At 33.6% G+C, this 22,360-nt stretch overlaps 1 protein-coding gene across 2 annotated transcripts in view; it reads left to right on the top strand.

The window, feature by feature from the left end:
• SamDC (S-adenosylmethionine decarboxylase) overlaps positions 1-21,760 on the top strand; it is a 42,655-nt gene extending 20,895 nt beyond the window's left edge. The window contains exons 5-9 of one of the 2 annotated variants that reach the window (XM_071582666.1): positions 677-906; positions 2,180-2,272; positions 10,355-10,375; positions 13,764-13,919; positions 15,637-21,760. In XM_071582666.1, coding sequence (XP_071438767.1) covers positions 677-906; positions 2,180-2,272; positions 10,355-10,375; positions 13,764-13,919; positions 15,637-15,774 — 638 coding nt within the window. In that variant the 3' untranslated portion in view covers positions 15,775-21,760. The remainder of the gene's footprint in view (positions 1-676; positions 907-2,179; positions 2,273-10,354; positions 10,376-13,763; positions 13,920-15,636) is intronic. The other variant, XM_071582667.1, reaches the window with a different exon arrangement.
• Positions 21,761-22,360: the final 600 nt, after the last annotated feature.

Below are 22,360 nucleotides of genomic sequence, written 5' to 3'. Positions count from 1 at the left end.
TTTCATCAAGCAAGTCAAGATTGATTGAGCATTTTCTGTTTTCTTAAACTTCCTAAAGCTGAGTATGGCCTATGCTGGACTAGCTATGTTTATTCTTTATTTGAGGCTTAATCCTGAAAGTAAATAATCTAGGGTGTTTAACTGTAACTAAGGCCTTGACAGTGATTCACAATCCACTTTTATGCCCATCAGGTAATGAAAACTTCACTGTGATATTTTATATGCTAAATTTAGAAATTAATGCTGAAGAGAGACCAATGGTATTGCGCTGCAAAAGATTTACCAGCCTTTCATTTGTGTTTTGGCATTACAGATTGTTTCATTTTTCTTAATGACATGTATAGAAATTTTAGTTTTCTTTCCCCAGCTTGAAATCGTTATGTATTTGATTTTGTGTGTGCCTTCTCTATACTTACTTAGTTGGAATTAATGCTTCTTTATCATTCTTTGTTTTAGTAAGAGTGAATATTTTTTATAATTTTAGTAAATATATTGCTAAATTTTACCTTTTTAAATCAATTATATTCTATAATTCATGATTTTCCAGAAGTTTTTGCCTAATAGGAGTGTTCAGTGGTAAGTGTTAGTGTTTGGTGCTATGAAAGAAGGCAGAGCCTTTTGACAAAATCAGGAGAAAGTTCGCATTTCTAAGCTAATGATGTCTTAATTTTCACAGATGGTGCTGCATATTGTCTTGGAACAATAAACCGTGATTGCTGGTACCTTTACACCTTAAATCGTATTCACAATAATCAAAATGCCCTGTGCTGTGGATTGCCAAAGAGTATTGAAGAGGGGTTGAATGAGCCAGATCAGACATTAGAGATTTTGATGTCTGATCTCGATCAACATGTTATGAATGTGTTCACGAAGGAATACTCATCAACTGCTGCGGAAGCTACACAGGTGAGTACTAGTTGATATTATTTTTCTGAGCAACTATTAAATTAAAAATATAAGGAATATATTTGATTTCTGTGTTAAATTATGTGTTGAAATTAAAGTAACCTTTCTTTTGGGAATGTCATGATGATAACATGCTGATTGACAAAGTCAGAAGTCATGGAACATTGCTTTTGGTAAATATTTATATTTTGATTTTAAAACGTGCTTTACATCTGACTCACTCTCAGTAGATCCTATGATTACTGGCAATTGAAAACAAAAATTTGTCTAGGGCGGTCAGATAGTTTTAGTGTCTTTCAAAGCCGGACTTTTTGAGGTGGTTCGGGAATCCTTTGGGGGGAGGGGAAGTAAAGAGAGTCTAGTGGATTTTAATAATGACCTGACCAATTGGAGGGAGAATGCCAAGTTGGTGTAGGAGTCAGCTGGTTTCCCTAAGTCATGTCAGACCCATAATATAGCTTAATGTATTAACATGAAGACACTAGGGGTTGAGTGATGAGTGCTTAGTATATGAATTTGGAAACCTATTCATCAGAAATTAAATCTTTATGGGATTTAAGGCCAAGTAACTTTGGACTAGTATGTCTTCAGAATCAAATAAGAGTGGTTCTCTTTTATTTACCTCTCCCCTCGGCTTCTCATTACACTTTCTCTGAAAGTTCCCAAATTTGAACCATTTTTAAGAGACTAAACGAATTAGGAAGCATTAATGTGCTACCCAATATTTGTTGCACTTCATATGTAATTTAATGCTACAAGGCATTTTAAAGCGGGGGAACTTTGGAAAATTGTGTATCCAGAATTATTTGCCTCACGCTTTACTCCCCAGACTCCACTGAGAACTCTTTTGAGTAATCATTCATATGAGTTTCTGGCTATCATAGGCTTCATCTTTAAGCTCCTCTTGAGAATTATTTTCAATTATAAAGGTTTTTCTTGCTCTGTGTACATTTTTCTGCTGATTAAAATCCCTCGTAGCTGATAAAACATAGTTTGATACTTCCTCCATAGGGAAGAGAGTTACAACTGTTTAATGGTTTCCTAGCTGCATGCACTATCTTCCTTAAAATTCAATTTGATGAAATATGATGTTAAGCTCGTGAGTGATATCATTTATTTACATTTTGAATATTTGGTCTAGGTTGTGAATGATTTGTTCTACATTTGGTGTTTTGGGTGATTTTACCAATGCTTGTGTCCTCATATTGTCGTGTACATGGTCAAAACTTTTATTTTCTCCAGGGTTAGTATTTAATTGAAAGTTTTGTTTCAGAAATCTGGAATCGATAAATTGATGCCTAACATGGTTATTGATGATTTCCTTTTCGAGCCATGTGGTTACTCAATGAATGGGATTTCAAAAAATGTAAGTATGCATTTTATACTTTGTAACTTGAACTTGCCAAACACTCGGAGGAGCGTAATAAATTTTGATTGCTATTGCCATTATTTATATATGCTTTAGAAGCTTTTGTACTATCTATTACTTGCAGAAATGTTTTTATAATTTGACCTGTTAATCTATGTTCCTGTAAAATATCTAGAGCATTATGAAAATGAACTTGAAATTTGAAATAACTGGAACATATTTTTCAGGCATACCCACTGCCATGGCAATTCTATTCTGATGTGCTTAAGTTAGTACATATTTTTGGTAAACATAGCACATATTGTGTGTAGCAATTTGAATATTCACCAATCATAGTTTAGTATTCTACTTTGCTAGAAATTCCTAAGTGCATGTTTCTTTTTGCTGATAATTTACAATCTTACATTCAGTATTTTTAAGCTAGTCTTGAACGATGGAATTGTCAGCTTTACAATTAGGAAGAAATTTTATCCAAGCGTTGCGAGAGGAAAAATTTTTAAGCACGGTAAACTGGTGATTATCTGTACAATTAGTTGACTAATGAAGCACAGAAATCGAGAAAGGTGGATAACTGAAATTCACAGCAAACACTGTCGTGATATAAAAAATTATCCATAGGAACTCTCTTTTACATTCTATGTGATTAATTAGAGATGTTTAATAATGGAAAGTACAGTTTTTCTCTTTTTTCAGTTGTTTTATAAGGGTAGAATTATAGAAAAACCAGACCTATCATCAAGTGAATAGCGGACTATTATCCTCAGAAAGTAAAACCAACCATGTGGCCCTGGCAAAAAATTTTAATTTTTTAAAAAATTTTTAATTTTAAAAAAGAATCACATATATCATATGATACCAATTAAAATAATGCAGTTTAGATGATTGATGGCTTGTTTGTTGCATAGTGAAACAATGTACCTTAAAGGAGAATATGGAATTCTCAGTGCTAGTGAATGCAAGGGAAATTTATTTATCTATTTGCCTGAGGATCTGGGTACATTCATGTTCCACGATGTACGTCACGTCAAAGATCTTAACATAAAATACAATACATTGTTACATATTCAGAAACTCATCAATATTGTAGAATAAGTGTAGCATGAAAAAGTCCCTCACTTTGAATTTAAAGGTGGACATTTTTTCTATGCTCTTGATAACCAGAGGAAGGTTATTATACAATAAGAGTCCCATGTTATGGGAAGAAAAAGTGGACTTGCAAGTTCTGATGAAGTTCACATGTAGATGACTGCAGGTTCTGGTATAATGATTGTGAATGCTATTGTTAGTGGTATATAATGAGATATGGTGTTTAGCATAAACAATAGCACTTAGTATATACACGCAGGGAAGAGGGAGAATACGAAGTTTTTTGAAAAGGGGCGACATGGAGCTCTGAGGGGTGCATTGCACATTAGTCTTAGTATCCTCTTTTGGATTTTAAATACAACATGAGCACAGGGTAATGGGCCCCAAAAAAGAATACTAAAAATTACATGGGCATTAAACTCACCATAATGGGAAAGTACGGATAGTAAAAATATATTTATATTAAAACATCAAATACTATTGACAATTAATATTGTGGAACTAAAAACTTGTAAGAAAGCCCTGATATTTTAAACTTGTAATTTTATGGAAGTGTATTGAAGTTTCAAAGAATTTGACTATCTTTGTGATTGTAATTTTATTCAAGTTTTGGGGTGCTGGGAAGAGAGTAGTATGGATAATCCAAAAACCAGATAATCCACTCAGGAATAATTTAGAGTTTACTGTATATTATTCTTCTTTGGGTTTTCAATCTGTAGATCGTTTTTAAGCACCCCTTCTTTGATCTTTATTTGGTGCCAGTATCTTCATTCCATGTAACTATGGCAACCCTTCTTTTTGTATTTGCTTGATATATTGCTGCCTTGGTCTGACTTGGCATTTCTATCCTACCATGGTCTCTCTTATGATCAAATGTTCTAGTTCGTTATATTATAAAATGTATCCTATTCATTTCCCCCTTCTTATCTCTATCATCTTCTACAGTTTCCTTCTCTCTCCAACTCTTGTCAGCACCTTATCATTCATCATATTTTCAGCCAATCTAATCTTAATATTTTTCCTTCAGATCCAAATCACGGAAACCTCAATCTGGTTCAAATAGGTCTCCATTGTTAATGTTTCACTTGCATATTAAAGGGCCCTTTGGACAAAAAAGTCTTGATTATATCCCTCTCAACCTTAGCTGTTGCTGGTTGAGTTAAACCACATTCTCTTCTAATTAAAAGCTCTTCACCTGATCTATCCTGCTCATTACATCTCAATTGCTTCTCCCATCAGATATTGTCATACTTCCTTGGTAAGTAACTTCTTGAATGATCTCTTATCTGCTTGCCCGTGAATATCATTCTTGCAGTGCAGGTGTTTTGTTTACTGGTTAAGAGTGCCATGGTCTTGCTCATATTAATCTTCAAATTGTTCTTAGTCTATATATTGCCTTCCATCCTTGTGAGCGTTATCATGAGGTCATCTTAACTCTCTGCCAAGAATGTCATCTGCTTCCATCAGTCATTAAATCATTACATTTAATCCAATGAGGTCCATGAAAATAAATTAGTGTTTTATGTAGTCTCTGCTTTCCCTCTCTCCAATAGCTCATCCACTTCTGTTTACCTGTCTCCCAAGAACTTCTCCTTCACCTGTCACACTAACCTATTTATTTCATTTCTAAATGGCCTGATTATGGTCATCAGATGAATGTGTTGTTTTTCAATTTTCTTTTCGGAATTGTCTCGAGGCTATCCTTTCTTCCATTTCTTGCTGCTCTCTGTGCCAGGCACTCTGCTGCTGTATTCATATCTCTTGAAATCCATTCCAATTTTCCTTTTTTGTCTCCTTTATGTGCACATTTGTTTTAATTTTTATAATACTATGGCAGTCTTGTCCATTAATAATTAGTCCAGGTACCATTTACTAGTATTTTTCTATCATTCCCTCAGATTTGAATGGGAACTATTACTCCAGAATATTTCACTGGGGCACATATCATGCTGAAAAATAATAACTTAAAGAAGATTAAAATTATCTACTCATTTGTTTTAAAGTAGTATGAATTGGAACTAACTCATTTTTTGTGGTATTTTTGTTACATTTTTCTATGTAAAACCTATAGCAGAAAGCTAAAGCACTGAATGTTGTCCATTTTAGCTGCTATATGTTTAATGCTTTCCTAAGAATTTTATAAATGCAATTACTGGCTATATTTTAGACTATATTTTTAGAGAATTTGAAGTAGCCAATTATGGCCATAGACTTGTATAATATCTTTTGACTAATTCATGTGTATTGCAGTTTTTTAGCGATCAACTTTTCTACAGTTAGATGGGAATCACTACTTTGTTTAAGGACTAACTTTCAATTAACTACCCAGCTTTGCATCACTATGGTATTTAATTCTGTGATTGTAAAATAATTGTTGATGCTTGATTGTTTGCATGTTGTAATCTTGTCTGCATTAATTCATTGATGTTTCCCATTAATTTTGCAATGGTGACAACTGCCACCAAGTATAATCGTTATTTATAAAATACCACTGGTGTGGCCAAATTCATTTTTGGGAAATTTACTAATCCAGTACCATATAGTTCACAGCATTAAATCCCAGCTCAGATATATTGTTATCATGAATTTACATTTGTTAGGTAATCATTGAAACCGAACTTATCTCAGCCATCAAAATAATTTTAAATGTGAAATTTCTGTTTTCTATTTTTCAAAATGCTTTTTTGTTGTCATTTTTCTTATTATTTGTACATTTCATTACATACATTGTTATTTCCTGCTACTTTTTAACAGACTGTAGTTTTACTGAGTGCCCCATCAACAAATTTATTGCTACATTTCTCATTTTTAAATTGTTTGAAATAATTTTGGCCACGGATGAATTTATTAAAAGCCAGTAATGAAGTTATTGGTCCTCAATTATCTTGATGAAGTTTTCTCGGGTCTTCCACCGGGTCAGGGGATCCATTTTGGCCGACCTTCGATTCCCAACTCATGCATCGTCATCAGGGTAGATGATTGCCACTCTGTTTGAAGGACCTTTTTCCTCCTTGGCCCTAAAAAGGTCCTTTGACCCGCAAGCATGCACGGTGGAGGAAAAATAAAAACCATTAGCCAGGGCCTGCTTGCTGTACGTCGCCTCGATCTCTGGGAAAATATCCAGGATACTGGCGAGGCAATCCATAAACCACTGGGAAAAATTAGAAATTTGCTTGTCAGAGCAAAGGACCCAATCGACCTAAAGACCCCAGGCATATATACCAAGTCCCGTGTACCTGCAGAGATGTCTACATTGGAGAGACAGGGCGGAACATCGAGACCAGGTTGAAGGAACACAAAAGACACGACTAGGGCAGTTAGAAAAATCAGCCATCGCTAAACACAACATCGGGATGGGTCACTCAATTACTTTCAACGGGACGAAGCTACTTGCCCACGCCAGTGGCTACTGGGATTGCATCATCAAGGAATCTATCGAAATTAGAATGGCAGGATGGAATTTCAACAGAGATTCCGGCTATTCCCTCAGCAACACATGGAAACCTGTGCTAATGGAGGTGAGAAGAGAAAGGAACAGAGCACAACGACCCAGCGACCAATCAGGAAGCTCCTTCTCATCGGACCAATCAGAAGTCACCTGAACCCGAGAGCGTATGTATATAAGACGGCCAAAAACAGAGTGGCAATCATCTACCCTTAGGACGATGCACGAGTTGGGCATCAAAAAGTCGGCCAACATGGAACCCCTGACCCGGTGGAAGACCCGAGAAAACTTCATCAAGCAAATACGCTGGGAAAGCACCAGATCTTGCATCAATTATCTTGTTTGAATGTTGGTAAATTTTTATTGTTAGAAAACAATAATCTGTATGAGACCAGCCACTGGATTATATTTGTAATATAAATTCTGTGGCTTCCTTGACTTTTCTCATCGATGTTAAATACCACAATTTTCCATGTGTAATAGGTGCCTATCATCATGAGCAAAATATTAAAAAACTTTTGTCATTGTATAAAATGCACACCTCACGTTATGTACATGAAATTTTGAGGCTTTCACACATTGGATTTTTGCTATTCTACATCAGACTGACCACCATTGACAACCTTTCCACATGTACTTTTCAAGAGATGATGCTATCTGAAAATATATGGATACACACTAGTGGGTATCTTTTCACTTATTTCACAGGCTTGAAAAGTTGTCCTTGTAATTTTAGGGTACTAGGTTGAGTTGTAGAGGCAACTCCTCATAGCTGTTTTCCTAAAATTTTCTCTTAGCATTAGCATGAACAAATGGGTATGTAAATGTAAGTCTGATCATTAGTAGGTATATCTACATATATGTACACAGATACCTTGCAATCAACCAAAAAGGTTTGGCAGTGGTTGCAAGTACCAGGTGGAAAGGGTAATGAATGAGGAGAGTAAGGGTGTTTAAGTAGTGAAGGAAACAAATAATACTAGTCTTAATTCCCCTGAAAGACATTTATTACACCACAGTCATGTCATTTGAGGTTCCCACCCGTCATGCAGCGGGCAGAAAAAGTGGTACTCTGTTCATAGCAGATGACAATATGAGATATCGCCCCTGGAGATTGGGATAAATGGTGATAGGGGGAGCTTTTTTGACAAAAGATGGTGAGAGAATTTTAAGATACACTACATTAGATGTTATTTCAGCTCAACTCAGTCATGCACGAAGGGTTTTGCCAACAAAGCATATGAGATCGGTTGAGAATGTATGCGTACAAGTGAAAGTATTTTTTCCCTAGGCATTTTGCATGGCAAGTTGCATTTTTGTTTGGTATAACTGTAATTACCCTGTATTTTCCATGGGAAGAAATTATTAATCATTTATGAGGGTGTTGATTGTTGTGTAGGGTACCATAAGATGTCACAGTCATGAAATATTGAGGGTATGTGTGACCTAACTAAAAAGTTGAGATGAGATATTTATCAAGTTATTAGCTAGGCTATGCTTTGTAATCTCATTCTGGTGAGGCTCGAAAAAATTATAATTGGCATGTGGTAGTGCACTGTTTTCTTGTACTAAAGACATACTTTCATCCACTTCAGAGGCTAGTATCAGGGGAGGTTTACTCCATAACTTCTTAAACTAGGCACTAGTTTGATGACCAAGCACTCAAGACTGATTTGTATGGAATTTGTTGTGACTTCTTATGAAAATTGCTAGAAAAGTGAAAAAATGAATCATTAATTAACATCATATATGCATGCTCATGTAGAATTTTTTCATGGCTTTCTTATTTTAATCTTTTTTATTGATTATTTCATATATTTTATTTATTTATTCATGACGTTATTTGATTAAAGAAGAGGAAGTATCACATGACTGAAAGTGTTTTTGTCACTGTAAAAAAATGTTTCCATATATTCTGACTAGAACATAATTTTGCATTAGTTCAATTGGCATATAAGGTGAAAAATATTGTAGAAAAGCTAGATCTGAAAAATACTTTTTATAAAATGATATTATTAAAAGTATTTTTAAATAATTTGCACATGAAATTCTAGTAAAATAAGGCTCTGCTGATATTCATTTCAATTACCATTGTATTATATTCCAAACAATGCAGACCAAGTACTTTTATATACTGCATAATACTGCGGATAAAACACCTTCATACCATAAATTAATCTTTGTCCATATTTATCCTTTCTTAATTTGGTGGCGTTTAAGGTGGTTTGAGTTTTAAAATGGAAAAATGGCTTAATTCTAAATTATTGGACACTTTTGTCAATACGAGTTTCTCCAATTAATAATAAGCATTACTTTTAATAGACTACTTGTAGCAATAATAATTGTGGTACATTGATGACATAGTTGTTTTTATTTATTTATTATTATCGATGTATTTTCCATTTTTTACATCAGTAGATATTGTTTATGATAAAAATCAGAACATGAAAAAATTCATGGGCATAAAACAGTACCTACTGCTTCTTATCCACAAATGTGGCATGGAATTAATTTTTAGGGTAACATATAACCTTTAGATCATTGTTTATAATGGAAACGTCATCAATGAATTTTTAAAATTTGAAATTTGTATAAGTGGAATAAAATAGCTGAAAATAATACTGACAACATTGAGGTCTAGATACTGCAAAAATATGAACTTAAAGGGCCATTTTGTGTAGTACTTAATTTCTCATTAGCATGCATCTCATTTGCTGTTTTAGTATTTTCTGTTTGGTTAATGAGGTCACAGGACTGGATGTCAGGGAAGTCAAGTTGTGCATCTCCTGAAAATTCTTTTATGTGACTTAAAAATGCATGCATTACCATTTCTTTGTGCTTTTACATGACTCAAGGGATAGTTTATGTACACCCTATAACTTAAGACTAAAAGATCCTCTTCTACCCTTAAAAGGGAGCAGCCAGTGAAGTTTCAAATGAATTAAATATGAACTTGAAGGATGTATATGACTAGAACTATGAATTTTTACTGGGTCACATCAAGTGCAATGATTTTGACTTCATGGCTCCTTTAATTAATGACTGGTGATATTTTCTGCCGACACATTTTTATTGGAGATGGAATTTCTGGTGTTGTAATTCAGAGTCATGATGAGCCTCAAATTTTGTTCTCTTTGGTCCTTTCATGAATGTTGTATGTTGTGTACAGTGATACTTTGTCATTGTGCCAACTAGAAACAATCATTAATATATCTGCTGCAAAAATTCCCGTCTGATGTTCAAAGTGTCTGCATTCAATAATCCTGATATTAGTACATGCAGTAAGTTTTGTTTTTTGGAATGTTTTATTAGTGATTTTTTCATATTCATGATTATTACATATGACATATAGTTTGAATATAACCTAGTTTGACGTTTTTAATATTATGAAGACAAAATGTACCATAGAAATGGCCGTGAATTTTTTACAGTTGTTTTGGGGTCTCTAGTATATATGATATGTGTAATGTTCTGGCATAGTACTTTTTTCAAATTAATTACTACACTTCATTATAATATGCAGTAAAATGTACTCTTTTTGTTCTCAGGATGGTCCTGATCTAGCTTCAGTAAGTACATTATGCATTTATTTGCACATTGTGTCTTAGTATTCAATTAGAATGATATATTTTCTTCATTTATGTCAATTTGCTGCTAAACTGCTTTGTTTATGCAAATAATGGACAGTGGCACACTCTTAGGTGGGAAAATAGAAAAAAGGCCTGAATTTTGAATTATTTTTTTCTATGCTGAGGCTGATTGATGTACTTCAAAAAATTTCTTGCCTGGCAAATCACTGGTATAAAAGTAGCCACTGCTAAAAGGCCAATAAATAGTCCCCAGAGAGACCATCTTGACCAAGGCTTTGCATCTTGAGATCAAAGCTTTGTAAAATTGATTTTTTGGAAAATGAAAGCTAACTTTGATAATCGTTGAATGGTTTGGCTGCCATTAATGCTGATTAAAAGTAGACAGCAGTTGTATTTGTAATTTTTCTTGAGCAAGGATAGGATAATCATGCTGGGAATCAGGATTTGGCCATGTATTTAAGACTGAACATTTTCTTAATTTATTATTTGCATAACTCATGATGTCTGAAAAAGTGATGAATTAAAATGTAATTTTAAGTATTTAATAATAAGTTATACCTTAATTTAGACAGCAATGAACTTAGAAAAATTAATTAGATCAGTAATCTTATTAATTGGTGAGTGGTATAACATGTCGTGTGTAAAATATCTTACTGCTAATGTAGTGTTTCTCAAATTTTAAAAACCACCTTTTTTGCATTAATTTTTTCAACTACTAAATGATCTTCATAGGAAATGTTTCTTAAGAAACATGTCAATTAACCAGTATGTATGTGTGGGTATGTTCCATAAAAGCTCTGTTGTTAGAATTACCATCAATTAAAATATAGATACTCAGCCAAAGTCAATAAAAACTAATTTATCTTGATTGTTTAATTCTATCATTAACCACTAACTTCAAATGTTAACGTTGAAAAAACAGTCCACAGTGAAACCTGGAGTTTTTTAGGAAACTTAGACAAGCACTGAAGCTGAGGTTTATGTAAAATTAGGGTTGGGCCAAAAAATTATAAGTTAATTTTTAGGTTTTATGGGTAAAAGAGCACAGGTTTATTGTCAAGTAAATTATATATGTGTGTGTATGAAAATATATATATATATATATATATATATATATATATATATATATATATATATATATATATATATATATATATATATATTTACACATACACCCACCTATATTTATTTTTTAATTAGGTAATCTTCTGGTTAAGGAAAATTTTCGATGGGCACAACAAAAATTTTCAAATAATTGGCTCATATTTTCCGTAGGAAACTGATATTTTATGTAAATTCCTGTTTCAGAAGTGTAAATTTGATTGCATTTATTTGTATGAAGACTAGTCTCGACCACACAGAATTATACATAAATGTGACTATTATGTTAATCTGGGTTGCATAAATCTGAGGTACTGCTCTATGCAAATTTATGCTTATGAGGAGGCATCCTAGATCAACCATGTCTGTTTTAACATTAAATCTTCATGAATACCCTTTAAGCTACTTAATGAAATATGATGGCTGCAAACTCCACAGAAAAGTTAATTAAAGTGATTGGAAAGTGAATTGAAGGAACAGCATTAAAGAAATGGCAACCTTGTGCATATTGTTATCCTATCGTTTTAAATGGAAAAATGAGTTCCTGAATATATTGGTTAGGGCATTACTTCTTTAATATTATATTCGTGGTCCAGTTGGCTGACTTAATGGCCTATAAATGATTGACTTAAAGAGTAAATGTACCTACTTCACCATATTTCCATTAATTGAAATCCTGTGGTAAATATTTTTGTTAGTTAACTCTCAATTCCTGCTTTTAAACATTGTAGTAACTCTTTTCACAACAATCAAACCTTGCTATATTGTTATATGTAATATTATTCATAGCCAGATACCTCACACTTGGAATTCTGTCCATATAGATTTATGTTTATGGAGATTTCAAGATACATGGGTCATTAGATATGTGTTGAAACAGATTGATCTCTCCTCAGTCAACTAAATCAACCCCTTACAAGTTTATACACAAAAGACTTGCATGAGCTCTTTCCTTGAAAATGATTAGTGTACATCCTTTTTGTATGTCATGTAGATATAATTTTTTTCCTTGAATCATTCTTTGTTGTTGTTCAAATCTATGTGCAACAAAATATATTCTTTGTAAAATGCTGAAAATCCTGGAACACAAGAGGCTTCTCATGTCCAGTGCTAATTCTGCAAATATATTAATAGCTCTAGAATTGAAAAGAGATTGCTACTTTTATTCTAACTTTGTTGTTCCACCTTGCAGTAAAAATTTCACGTTTAGAACCTAATTGTACATTAGCTAAAATATATGCACACACACACATGTGGGTCGTTCAATATGTCCTTAGAAAAATATAAAAAAGAAATATTATTTTAGTTAAATTTTTTTATTTTTCATTGTAATATTCTATTAGCTTAGTACACTTTTCCCAGCATTTTATCAACTTTTTTAAGCTATCCAAAAAGTAGCATTTTGGAAGTTCCTCAAAATAGCATTAGTGTTGTCAATGACCTCCTTGTTCAATGCAGATCGTTTTCCACTAAGCCATTTTATTAAGTTTGGAAATCAATAAAAAGTTACTGGGGGACAGAACTGGTGAATGTGGTGCATGTTGTAATAATTTTAAACTCATGCATTTCCTTGATGGAAGGGAATTTTTTTCTTTGCTAAATGAGGAAGGTTTTTCTTTATTTCTTTGCTTAACTGGTGCAATAATGGCTCATAATACTTTCTGTTTACCATTTGTCCTTTTTGCGAGTAATCAATGTAGATGATTCTGTATGCATCCAAAAAACAGTGGCCATCACCTTGTCGGCCAATATCACAGTCTTCGCCTTGTTTGGAGCTGGATTCTCTTTAGAAACACACTGTTTCGGCTGTTCCTTTGTCTCTGGGGTGAAGTAGTGTATCCATGTCCAGAAATTCATCAGGATTTTAACGAAAAAGCACCAAACCAGCCTTCAAATTGACCACATGTTGCATTTATTCTAAGCTGAGGGAAAATGCAGAACCCGTCTTGCTGAGGTTTTTCTAATCAATTGTTTCTCTCACACAAGACTCATTTTTTTCATTTTTCTACTTAAACAAAAGTTTGTTGCGTTAATCAAATATGCAAATGAAACTACGTGATGGATATTGCTGAAAATTTAACAGCAGTCTTGTCAGAGATGAGGCTTACTAAAAGCAAGCCTTTGACGATACTATGAGCACCATCTCTTGGGATTTCTAAGGCTTTATTGAACGATCAACGTAGATAAATTTGTTAGTGTGTATAAATATATGTATAAATAAATTTTAAGAAAAACATAATTTAGTTACATTTGTATTTTTTTATAGGGTTGCTACATGACGATTCACATTACTCCTGAGCCAGAGTTCTCATATGTGAGCTTTGAAAGTAATGTTCCTCAGTCATCCTATAAGGAAGTAATATCTCGTGTCTTGGAAACTTTCCAACCAGGAAAGTTTGTCCTGACAGTTTTTGCAAATAAGGTAAGTTGCTTAATTCGTCTTGATCAAGAAAGTGTGTAATCATTTGGAGTGTATGGGGATGCCTCGATAGCTTAACGGGCTAAAGCACTCGGCTGGACATAGAGGGATCTGGGTTCGAATCCTAGTCGAGGTGAAAGATTTTTACACTCTAAAATTGTTGCATTGTAATGCACACTTAACAGATGACTCAGTCAAAAGTTACTGTTTCGGCATCTCCCGCAGTTTCTTGCAATTTATCGAGTAATATTTAATGAACTTTTTCTTAGTTTAATCTCATTGTAGTCAGTAAGCATACATTCTGTGATGCTTATCTTTTCTGATAGATAGCATAGGTATATCTATGTACATTAAATATAATTTTAATTTGGGCTCAAATTCTCCCTGCCATGGATAAGTCACCATTGTACATTTGTAGATGGCGTATATGTAGGATATGCCTTCCTTTCTAAGGTTCTCAAAGGTATCACACATAATTTATTGTGAGTGAGGCTTTTGTTACCAAAATGGTTCAGCATTTGACTTGCACTGAATGCTATAACTCAAGTTAATGGAGCAATTACATACTTTCCATTATGCGGCTAATCTAAGCCATAAGTGGTATTCATGTGAATAATACAGTTTATGGTGTAACATGGTGGAAATCCTTCATGATGAAAGATGACACTTTGCTTTTCTATGTAGAGTATTTTAATTATTATCTATATTTCATTACAGTGTAATATCTTCAGGTGACTAGAAGATATTACGAGACCTAAAGATGTTATGCTGTAACAAACCCTAGGTTGTAATAAAAGTACTTTATGTTGAAAAGCATAGTGTCTTCTTTCATCATGATATTCATTTATTCACATATGTATGCCTATGTACTTTAATAAATTACTCATTTTGAGGATAAGCTGAGACTTTTTTAGGCCACAGCTAATCCTGAAAATGTGTCAGATAAAAGAAATTATTGAGACCTCCATCTGTACTTTCTCGACAAATAAGTTGTACTTTTTACTCAACGGTTATTCACAAAGATTGTCTAGAACTGGGGAAATCAAGGTGGCCACCCAGTCGGGAAAAATTATGAATACTATTATTATCTGCAATGTGAAGGTAGGTGAAGGAAGAGATGGAAGTGAGGTAGGGGACTGCATTTTAGGAATAAGGGATGACCATGTCTGTGGAGAAGAATCAATTGAATCCTGCGATAGATAGGGTTAAATCATAACAAGCACTTGATGTAGACACCGCCAAGTATGTCGGTATGCATAGAAAATGCCAGAAAGGAAAACAGATGAAGTGCTGGGCGTGGTTGGGGAGATGAGGGGATATTTGGGATAAAGCATAAGGAGACAGGAAAAATTGATGCAGAGCATATTGATTGTCGAAGGGATTTGGAGGACTGTGATAGAGGGGAGAATGTCAGGCAAGCAAAGAAGGGGAAGAAATAGGATAGGGATGTTGGATGGGAGGAAGGGAAGAGGGAAGTATACGGAGGTGAGGAGGCGTTTATTGTGCATGTTGGTTCAGATTTCAGGTTGCCTTTGTTAGGAGAAGCAATGGAATTATCATTGTACAGTTGTGTTGCCTGTGTCCATTCAATTGAAAAATCAATTTCAAGAATTGAAAATAGAAGTGTCTTATTAGGTCTCATTCATTACTAGGTTATATTTATTGTTTTCCTCTATTTTAATGAAAGTAGAATCAAGTGTTCTGTTGTGCAATTTTCCAGACTTCGATTGCTGCTGGTACACCACGTGAATTGGAGAGTACGGTGTCGTTTGGGCCATGGATGCGCCATGAGATTCAGTACTGCCGCTTCAAGAATTATGACCTCACTTATGCCTTTTACTCAAAATTCCCAAGCTGAGGGTCCGCGGTGGCCCCTGGCGCTTGTGGGACGTTCCCGGCAGGTGCTCGGCGCCTCTCCCCCTTTATCCTTAATTTTTTCTTCATATTTTTCTCGTTTCTTTGTAGTTATGTGCAGTTGTTTTTCATATTCCCCTTAGTTGCCTATATAATAATTATCCTGCATCTTATTTCTACTCTTAGTAGTGTTTTCTTCTGTTTTGATTTCTGCTCAAATCCCATATCTCAAGGGCTGTTTCTCTATTTATATTTATCATGTGAAGTTACAAGTTGTAAAGGGTATTTGTTATCCAGAATTTTATCTCCTATGTTTAATCACAATGATCCATGTGGCTATAGTCTTGGTGTAAAACATCCACTAGTAATCACCCTCACTTCAATCATCACTGCCATAGCGTGCAATGGTGGACAATTAAATGCACTCTGTTTTGGTTTTTTCGGGAGTATAGTTGATTCAAATCCTACACTTATATTTTCTTGGTGGCGAAACAAAATTTCTTGAACTGGGTAGTTCTAGTTAATCTGCATCTATGTGGTTCACCCACCTTCAATTAACAGAAAGGTCACCTATGAGGGGGATCTTTACTGATATGTTTTGATTCTCACTGATTGAGTATTACATTGTTCTAGTTTCATTTTCAGTAATGCTCTCAGTGGCCAGTTGAGTGGTAATCCCACTTTAGACCCATGTAGGGCCTTAAATAGGCAAGGCAAACGTAACGAAAGCACTGGGGAGCACAAGTATTAATGCTTTTAATATGGTTTATTTCCATATTATTTGCATGTGGTATTTTAATTTTGCTCTCGTGGTTACATATGACCATTTAATTAAGCTTCCTCAGGGACAGGGATGGTGATTGTGTGGTTTGTACCTAGTGATGGGGATAATTGTGTACCATGAAGATGCATAGCCTTGAATTTCAGAATTAATGTTTTTGTTTGCTTCTATTTGTGGGCATTTCTGTATAAGCTAATATATATGTGTGCTTAATCAGAATACTCCTTAAAATCTCACCGAGATCCTTTTAAAAGCAAAAAGAGTGAAAGTTATTGTCACAAAATTTAAAAATGAGTATATCTTAAGAGGTAAAATGCCATTAATTAATAGTTAAATATTCACTTCATCAAGTGGAATTGGTAAGATTATTTGTGGATTTATAAGTCTGATTTATATAGCTGTGCTTTATCATTAAATATAAAAGGTCTTGATCATCTTCATGGGGCAATAAAAGCTCTATGCAACTTTATTTAGAACAGGGTTCACTTGAGCTTTTTGCTATGCAAGAACTATCGTATAATATCTACATGTGCTCTTCTTTCTTGGTAAAGATTGAAAGATGAAGTAAAACTGCTCAGCCATCATTTCTAATATCTTTGGAAGCTGATAATTTGGTTGAGTTTCTGAGCAAATATCTCATGATCAATGAAGGAAGGAGCTTATAATTTGCTCAGTAGTCATTTCAGTTGTGTAAGGATTTATTTGATTTTGCACATAAAGTTAAACACCATAATTGTGCAGTGATATGTTTAACCTCAAATGTATTAATTCCTAACAGTGAAACCTCTACATTTTCAAACATAAGTTCAGCATGGCCATGTTAAGAGCCAAGGTTTCATCGTTTTCATTTTTCTACTTCGTTTGTCTCTTTGGTTATCAATTAAAAGCATATTTAATTGTAACCTCCAATATTTGGCTTCATAAGTCAGTTTAAACTGCTAAAGATTCATGATCCCAGTTGAAAATTAATGATATTCGTTTTCGAGCACTGTTTCAAAGTAGCTCATTCTTTTTCTTTGAGAAATACATACATATATCGGTGAATTACTACTTATATTCAGATGATGATGGATGGAGAGAGATCTTTCAAGAGAGTTTAATTTTGTAGTTGTGATTTCAAAAAAGGCTTACTTTTATGTACTGAAGTACCAGTAGAAGCTTCATCCTAATGATAAAAATGTTTTTGGTGCCGAGTGATTTTGAGTTTGAATTAAATTAATTTCAAACGTTGGTTGGGCAATGTTACTTTATAATATTATTCAATGTTTGATGAGGAGAAGATTCCAAATGGTAACATAATAAAAAATATATTTTTGACTTCACTAAAATCAATAATTGATATTCAGTTACCTGAAAAGATATTTTGTGTTTATTAGATAGTTGAACTTACATTATAATACATGGACCTGGGCAATTTCTTGGTATCCTATTTGTGATGTCTCGTAGGCATAATTAGGAAATCATCATACATACTTCCCAGCTAATGAATCAGATACATTGGTTGGTTGTTCCTTATTCAGAAATTATGTATGAAATGGAGTCCAGCTTTTATTTCAACCTTTAACTACTTATATGCTAAGTAATGCAAGGCACTTAGAATTAACTACCTGCTCATTCCAAACATTCAGGTTGACTGATGTGGCATATAATGCAAGCAATTGCACAATGCATTACTCAAAACTGATGCCTTAGAATCCTGACTTTTTTTTATGATTTTCACTATCAAATTCTTTTCATGTTAGCCATTCACTCAAAGCTGATCTCTGCTGACATAATCTAACGAATAGGGCAAATGTGTTGATGTTCAGAATTTCAACCGGATACTGTTCAACTTAGTCTTAATTATTTTCTATCAATACATATGCTTATACCAATGGCATGGTTTCTCGAGAATACTGATCACTGCTCTACCTTCCTCAAAACCTTTGAAATTATTTTTATACCTTTCAAGAACTTTCTTCCATATACCATGCATATAGTCACTTGGCCTATCATTATATTTTGTAATTATATAAATTCATGCTAAAAGGATGTGGCAATGGTACTTCACTGTACCAGGTCCTTTCCTCATTCATTGTAACAGGCATACAAATCTCGTTTTACAACAATTTTCAGTCTAGAACTATGTGATAAACCCTGTTGAGAGGGTACAACAGTGCCATACTTCATGCATGATTTTGTGAGTTCTAAAGGAAAATTTTATGGTAGTTCATATTTAATACACCTATAAAAATGTTTGTCATAACTTTGAATGGTCATAAGTCAGGGAGTACCTGCATAGATTTTTGGATAATTTTTAAACTTTATAATGTTTTGATATGAAAACTTTGTTAATTCTGTAAATTAAAGTTCCATGGCCCAATGCTACTTCTCTGTAAATTATGGTTTATTGTGGCAGAATCAAAGTTTAATCAATATTGTCTCTCACGGTTTATGGTATCAAAATGTAGTTGTTATCTTATACCTTATGTGTATGTTGAGTCAGGGATATGATCTTTATTAATGATAATCATCCATGTGACTGTATAAACAGGTGTTGGTGGTAGGTTTCCTGAGGGTGAAGCAAATAGGATGTATTGTTAGTGCCATCTCTAGATTTTGGCTTGAGAAGTAGTGCAAAGTAGTCAATTCTAAACTGCAGAGGTGAGGTGCTGGACAAGGTTGCACTATAAACTGCTCTATAACCATCTGGATTATGTGGGTATTATGGGGTTTGAAGCAATGTCAGAGTAATATTTAATTTCTTGGTATTGGCATCAGATGATATTTTTCATGGTACATGATTAATAATAATGGGTTGAGCATGTACTGAGTTGTTATGAATATAAAGTATTCATCATGTATGTATGTATAACTCTGGAAATACCCTATAAGTTTTCATTGGCATTCAATATATCAGTATTAGTTTGAAGTCCTTTCTGCTGGAACTGGGTGGTTTAATGATGACAGTAATTGTCCTTTCCTGATTACAGACACTGTTCCTCCGAGTAATTATCCCTATATGGTAGGACACCAATTGGCATAAATCATTTTAATTTAGTTCTCTTTATTTGCCTGACTCAGAAGGGCATGTGTGCCATCAAAAGCTGTGATGCATCATCATTTTCTTTAATTTGAAAGGTTAATTTTTCTGCATTAAAGTTATAGTGAAGTTCACTGCATTAGTGTAAGATCAGTGCTTATTGGATGAATAAGAAGCATGTGAATGTACTAGTGAAGTAGTTGTGTAAAGATATTCATAAAATCAATGCAAGGCATACAAGCGTGTAGATAACAAAACTGTGTAGCTAGTAGATAGAAAATGTAATGCCTAACAGAATATTTTCACAGAAATTCCCATTTGGTTATTTGAAAGTTATTTTCGTAATGCTTTGTTAAAATGGTGTATTTCACAAAGAAATGTAGTGGACTGGTTTAATGATGACCATTTGCTGAAATTGTCAGCCTAAATTTTTGGAATTACATAACTGATTGTTCTTTATGAGCAGCCATCATAAGACCATTTAGGTTCGCCGGTAAATTATTTATTTAATTCAAGCAAGATGTACATGAAAAATGCACTATCTAAAAAGGTATAATTCTCTAAACATTTTTGTTGTTATATATTTTTCTATTTAAATTATTTGTGTTGGCATTGAGTTATCCTCTTGTAGCTAAAATGTTTATTTTGTTAAGATTATGTAGAATGGAAATAGTTGAAAATTACGGATCATACTGCTTTTGTATAATGAACGCATAATGGCATCTTCATAAAGGAAAATATGCATGTCAATTGCAAATTCTATTTTAAAGCTCTTTGTTGTTCAGCTAATATGTTTGGAGAATCATGGTGACAGTCATTCTTGAGATTCAGTAGATTTTTAGTGACTAATTTTCCTAAACATAAATTATTCACATCAGCTTATAATGATTTGCATCCCCAATGCATAAGTCATATACTTATTTCATTGTGCTGTAAATTTGTTCATTTGTGTAGCTACCAGTTCATGCAGGCCTCATGATTGAAGCCGTAATTGCATTGTCTGTGTGATGCTCTTTGTAATGGGTGAGTTATTATGCTTGGTAAATGATAATGAAAGAGTGCACCGAAGTAAGCCTACTATACTTAAGTAGTCGTTATAATTTAGTGCTATTAATTTTTTAAAGTAATTAGGAAATCACTCAAAGCTCACATAGTTAAATTATGTTGATGACTGTGACAGTCAAGACCTTTGTAGGATTGTCATTCTAGCCTGAATGATGCTTTTTATTCTTTTTCTCTTAAGTTGTCATTGTTTTCAATGATGATAATAATGCTGTGATGTAGCCAAATAAGAGAGCATGTTTAACGGAAAGCTTAATGGAATCTTTTAATTAAAATTTGTCACCAATGGATATAATGTGATTATTTATGAGGAGTTTGAGTTTATTTTATTCTTTAGAGGAGAAAAAGATGATCTTAATTCTTGGATAGAATCCTGTTAGACTGAAGTTCTAGAGCATTACTGTACTCAACCTTCTGCCTAGCAAAGGCATTTCAGTGTTTAGTTTTCAATTGTGGTAGCCTAGGGTTCTGCAACAGTTATGCTGCTTAGGTTAAGGTGGCTCTTTTTTGCCTTAGTTTAATGATATTTTGTAAGCTCTTCCCCAGTATCCATTGCCCAAGTATTTCACTGCTAAATTTACATTAGGCATTGGTGCATATATAGCATTATGAATTCTGCACTTTAAATTGTGTATTGTATCACATCTCTTCAGCCATTGCAAATAAGTGGATTTGTTCAGTTTTTATTTTAAATGTGTTTTTTGAAAGTTGTGGGTTATACAGTATAATTTTTAGATGTCATATTTTTATTGATATTTTGTTATCATGTTACTGAAAGGTAAGATTTGTTTTGGTGGAAAGTGTGCTTGTCTTAGGTTACTTGAACTATATCATTAAACCATGTTGCTGAAAATGCAAGGAGGTTTCACTGGTTCAATATTTTCTCTGTATTGGATATTTACAAAGTGTCACTAGAAGGACATTTACTTATCTGATTCATTATGATTCTCCATAATTTATCTTTGGTGTAACAGGCAATGGCATCTTTGTTGTAAAATGTGTATGATTTTATGTCATTTAAGATTTATTTCTGAAAGTTGAGCTTGTGATGTTGTACGGTTGCTGTTGAGCTGAAAAGAATGATTAGTTAAACTTTTGTAACTGTGGGTCAATAAAGCATTCTCATTAGTGAATATTTATTTAATTTCATTTAGTGGTCCTTTTAGTTATCTTATTTAGAACATTATCTATTTTTTCCGTAGTAATTCAAATTTGGGTGCTAACACTGAAAGTAAAGAATGTAGTATATTTATTATTGTCAGATTTACATGAATCTACTCAAACTCCTAATATTTTTGGGTGAAAATCTTTTAGAATATTTTTCAAAAAAGAGATTAATCTTGCATGCCAAATGCTTTTACCTACTACTGTGAGGGGTAAACATGTTAGATAAATTTTCACCTGTGGCCACACTTTCATGAATGTGATTTAAGTGTTTGCTCTCACGTATTTACTGCTACCAATCAGTGGTGGAATACTAAATTTTATATTAAAAGTAATGGGAATGATATATAATGGCATAAGACAATGTGACTCTTCAGTAGACTTTTTTCAATGCTTACGGTTTAAAAAAAGAGTAAATTGGAACAACATGGCATTTTAGTTGTACTGACTGGTTGGTGTCAGAAAACTCTTGCATTTCTTGTTTTAAGGCTTAATCATTGTTCAAGGGTAATTATGTCATCTGGGTGTAGAGTTTCAGGGCATTGGCTCAATTGCCACAAA

The sequence above is a fragment of the Hetaerina americana genome, unplaced genomic scaffold (genome assembly GCF_022747635.1).
Source record: "Hetaerina americana unplaced genomic scaffold, ioHetAmer1.1.p SCAF_12, whole genome shotgun sequence".
Lineage (NCBI taxonomy): Eukaryota > Metazoa > Arthropoda > Insecta > Odonata > Calopterygidae > Hetaerina > Hetaerina americana.
This window is presented reverse-complemented; position numbering and strand designations above follow the sequence as displayed.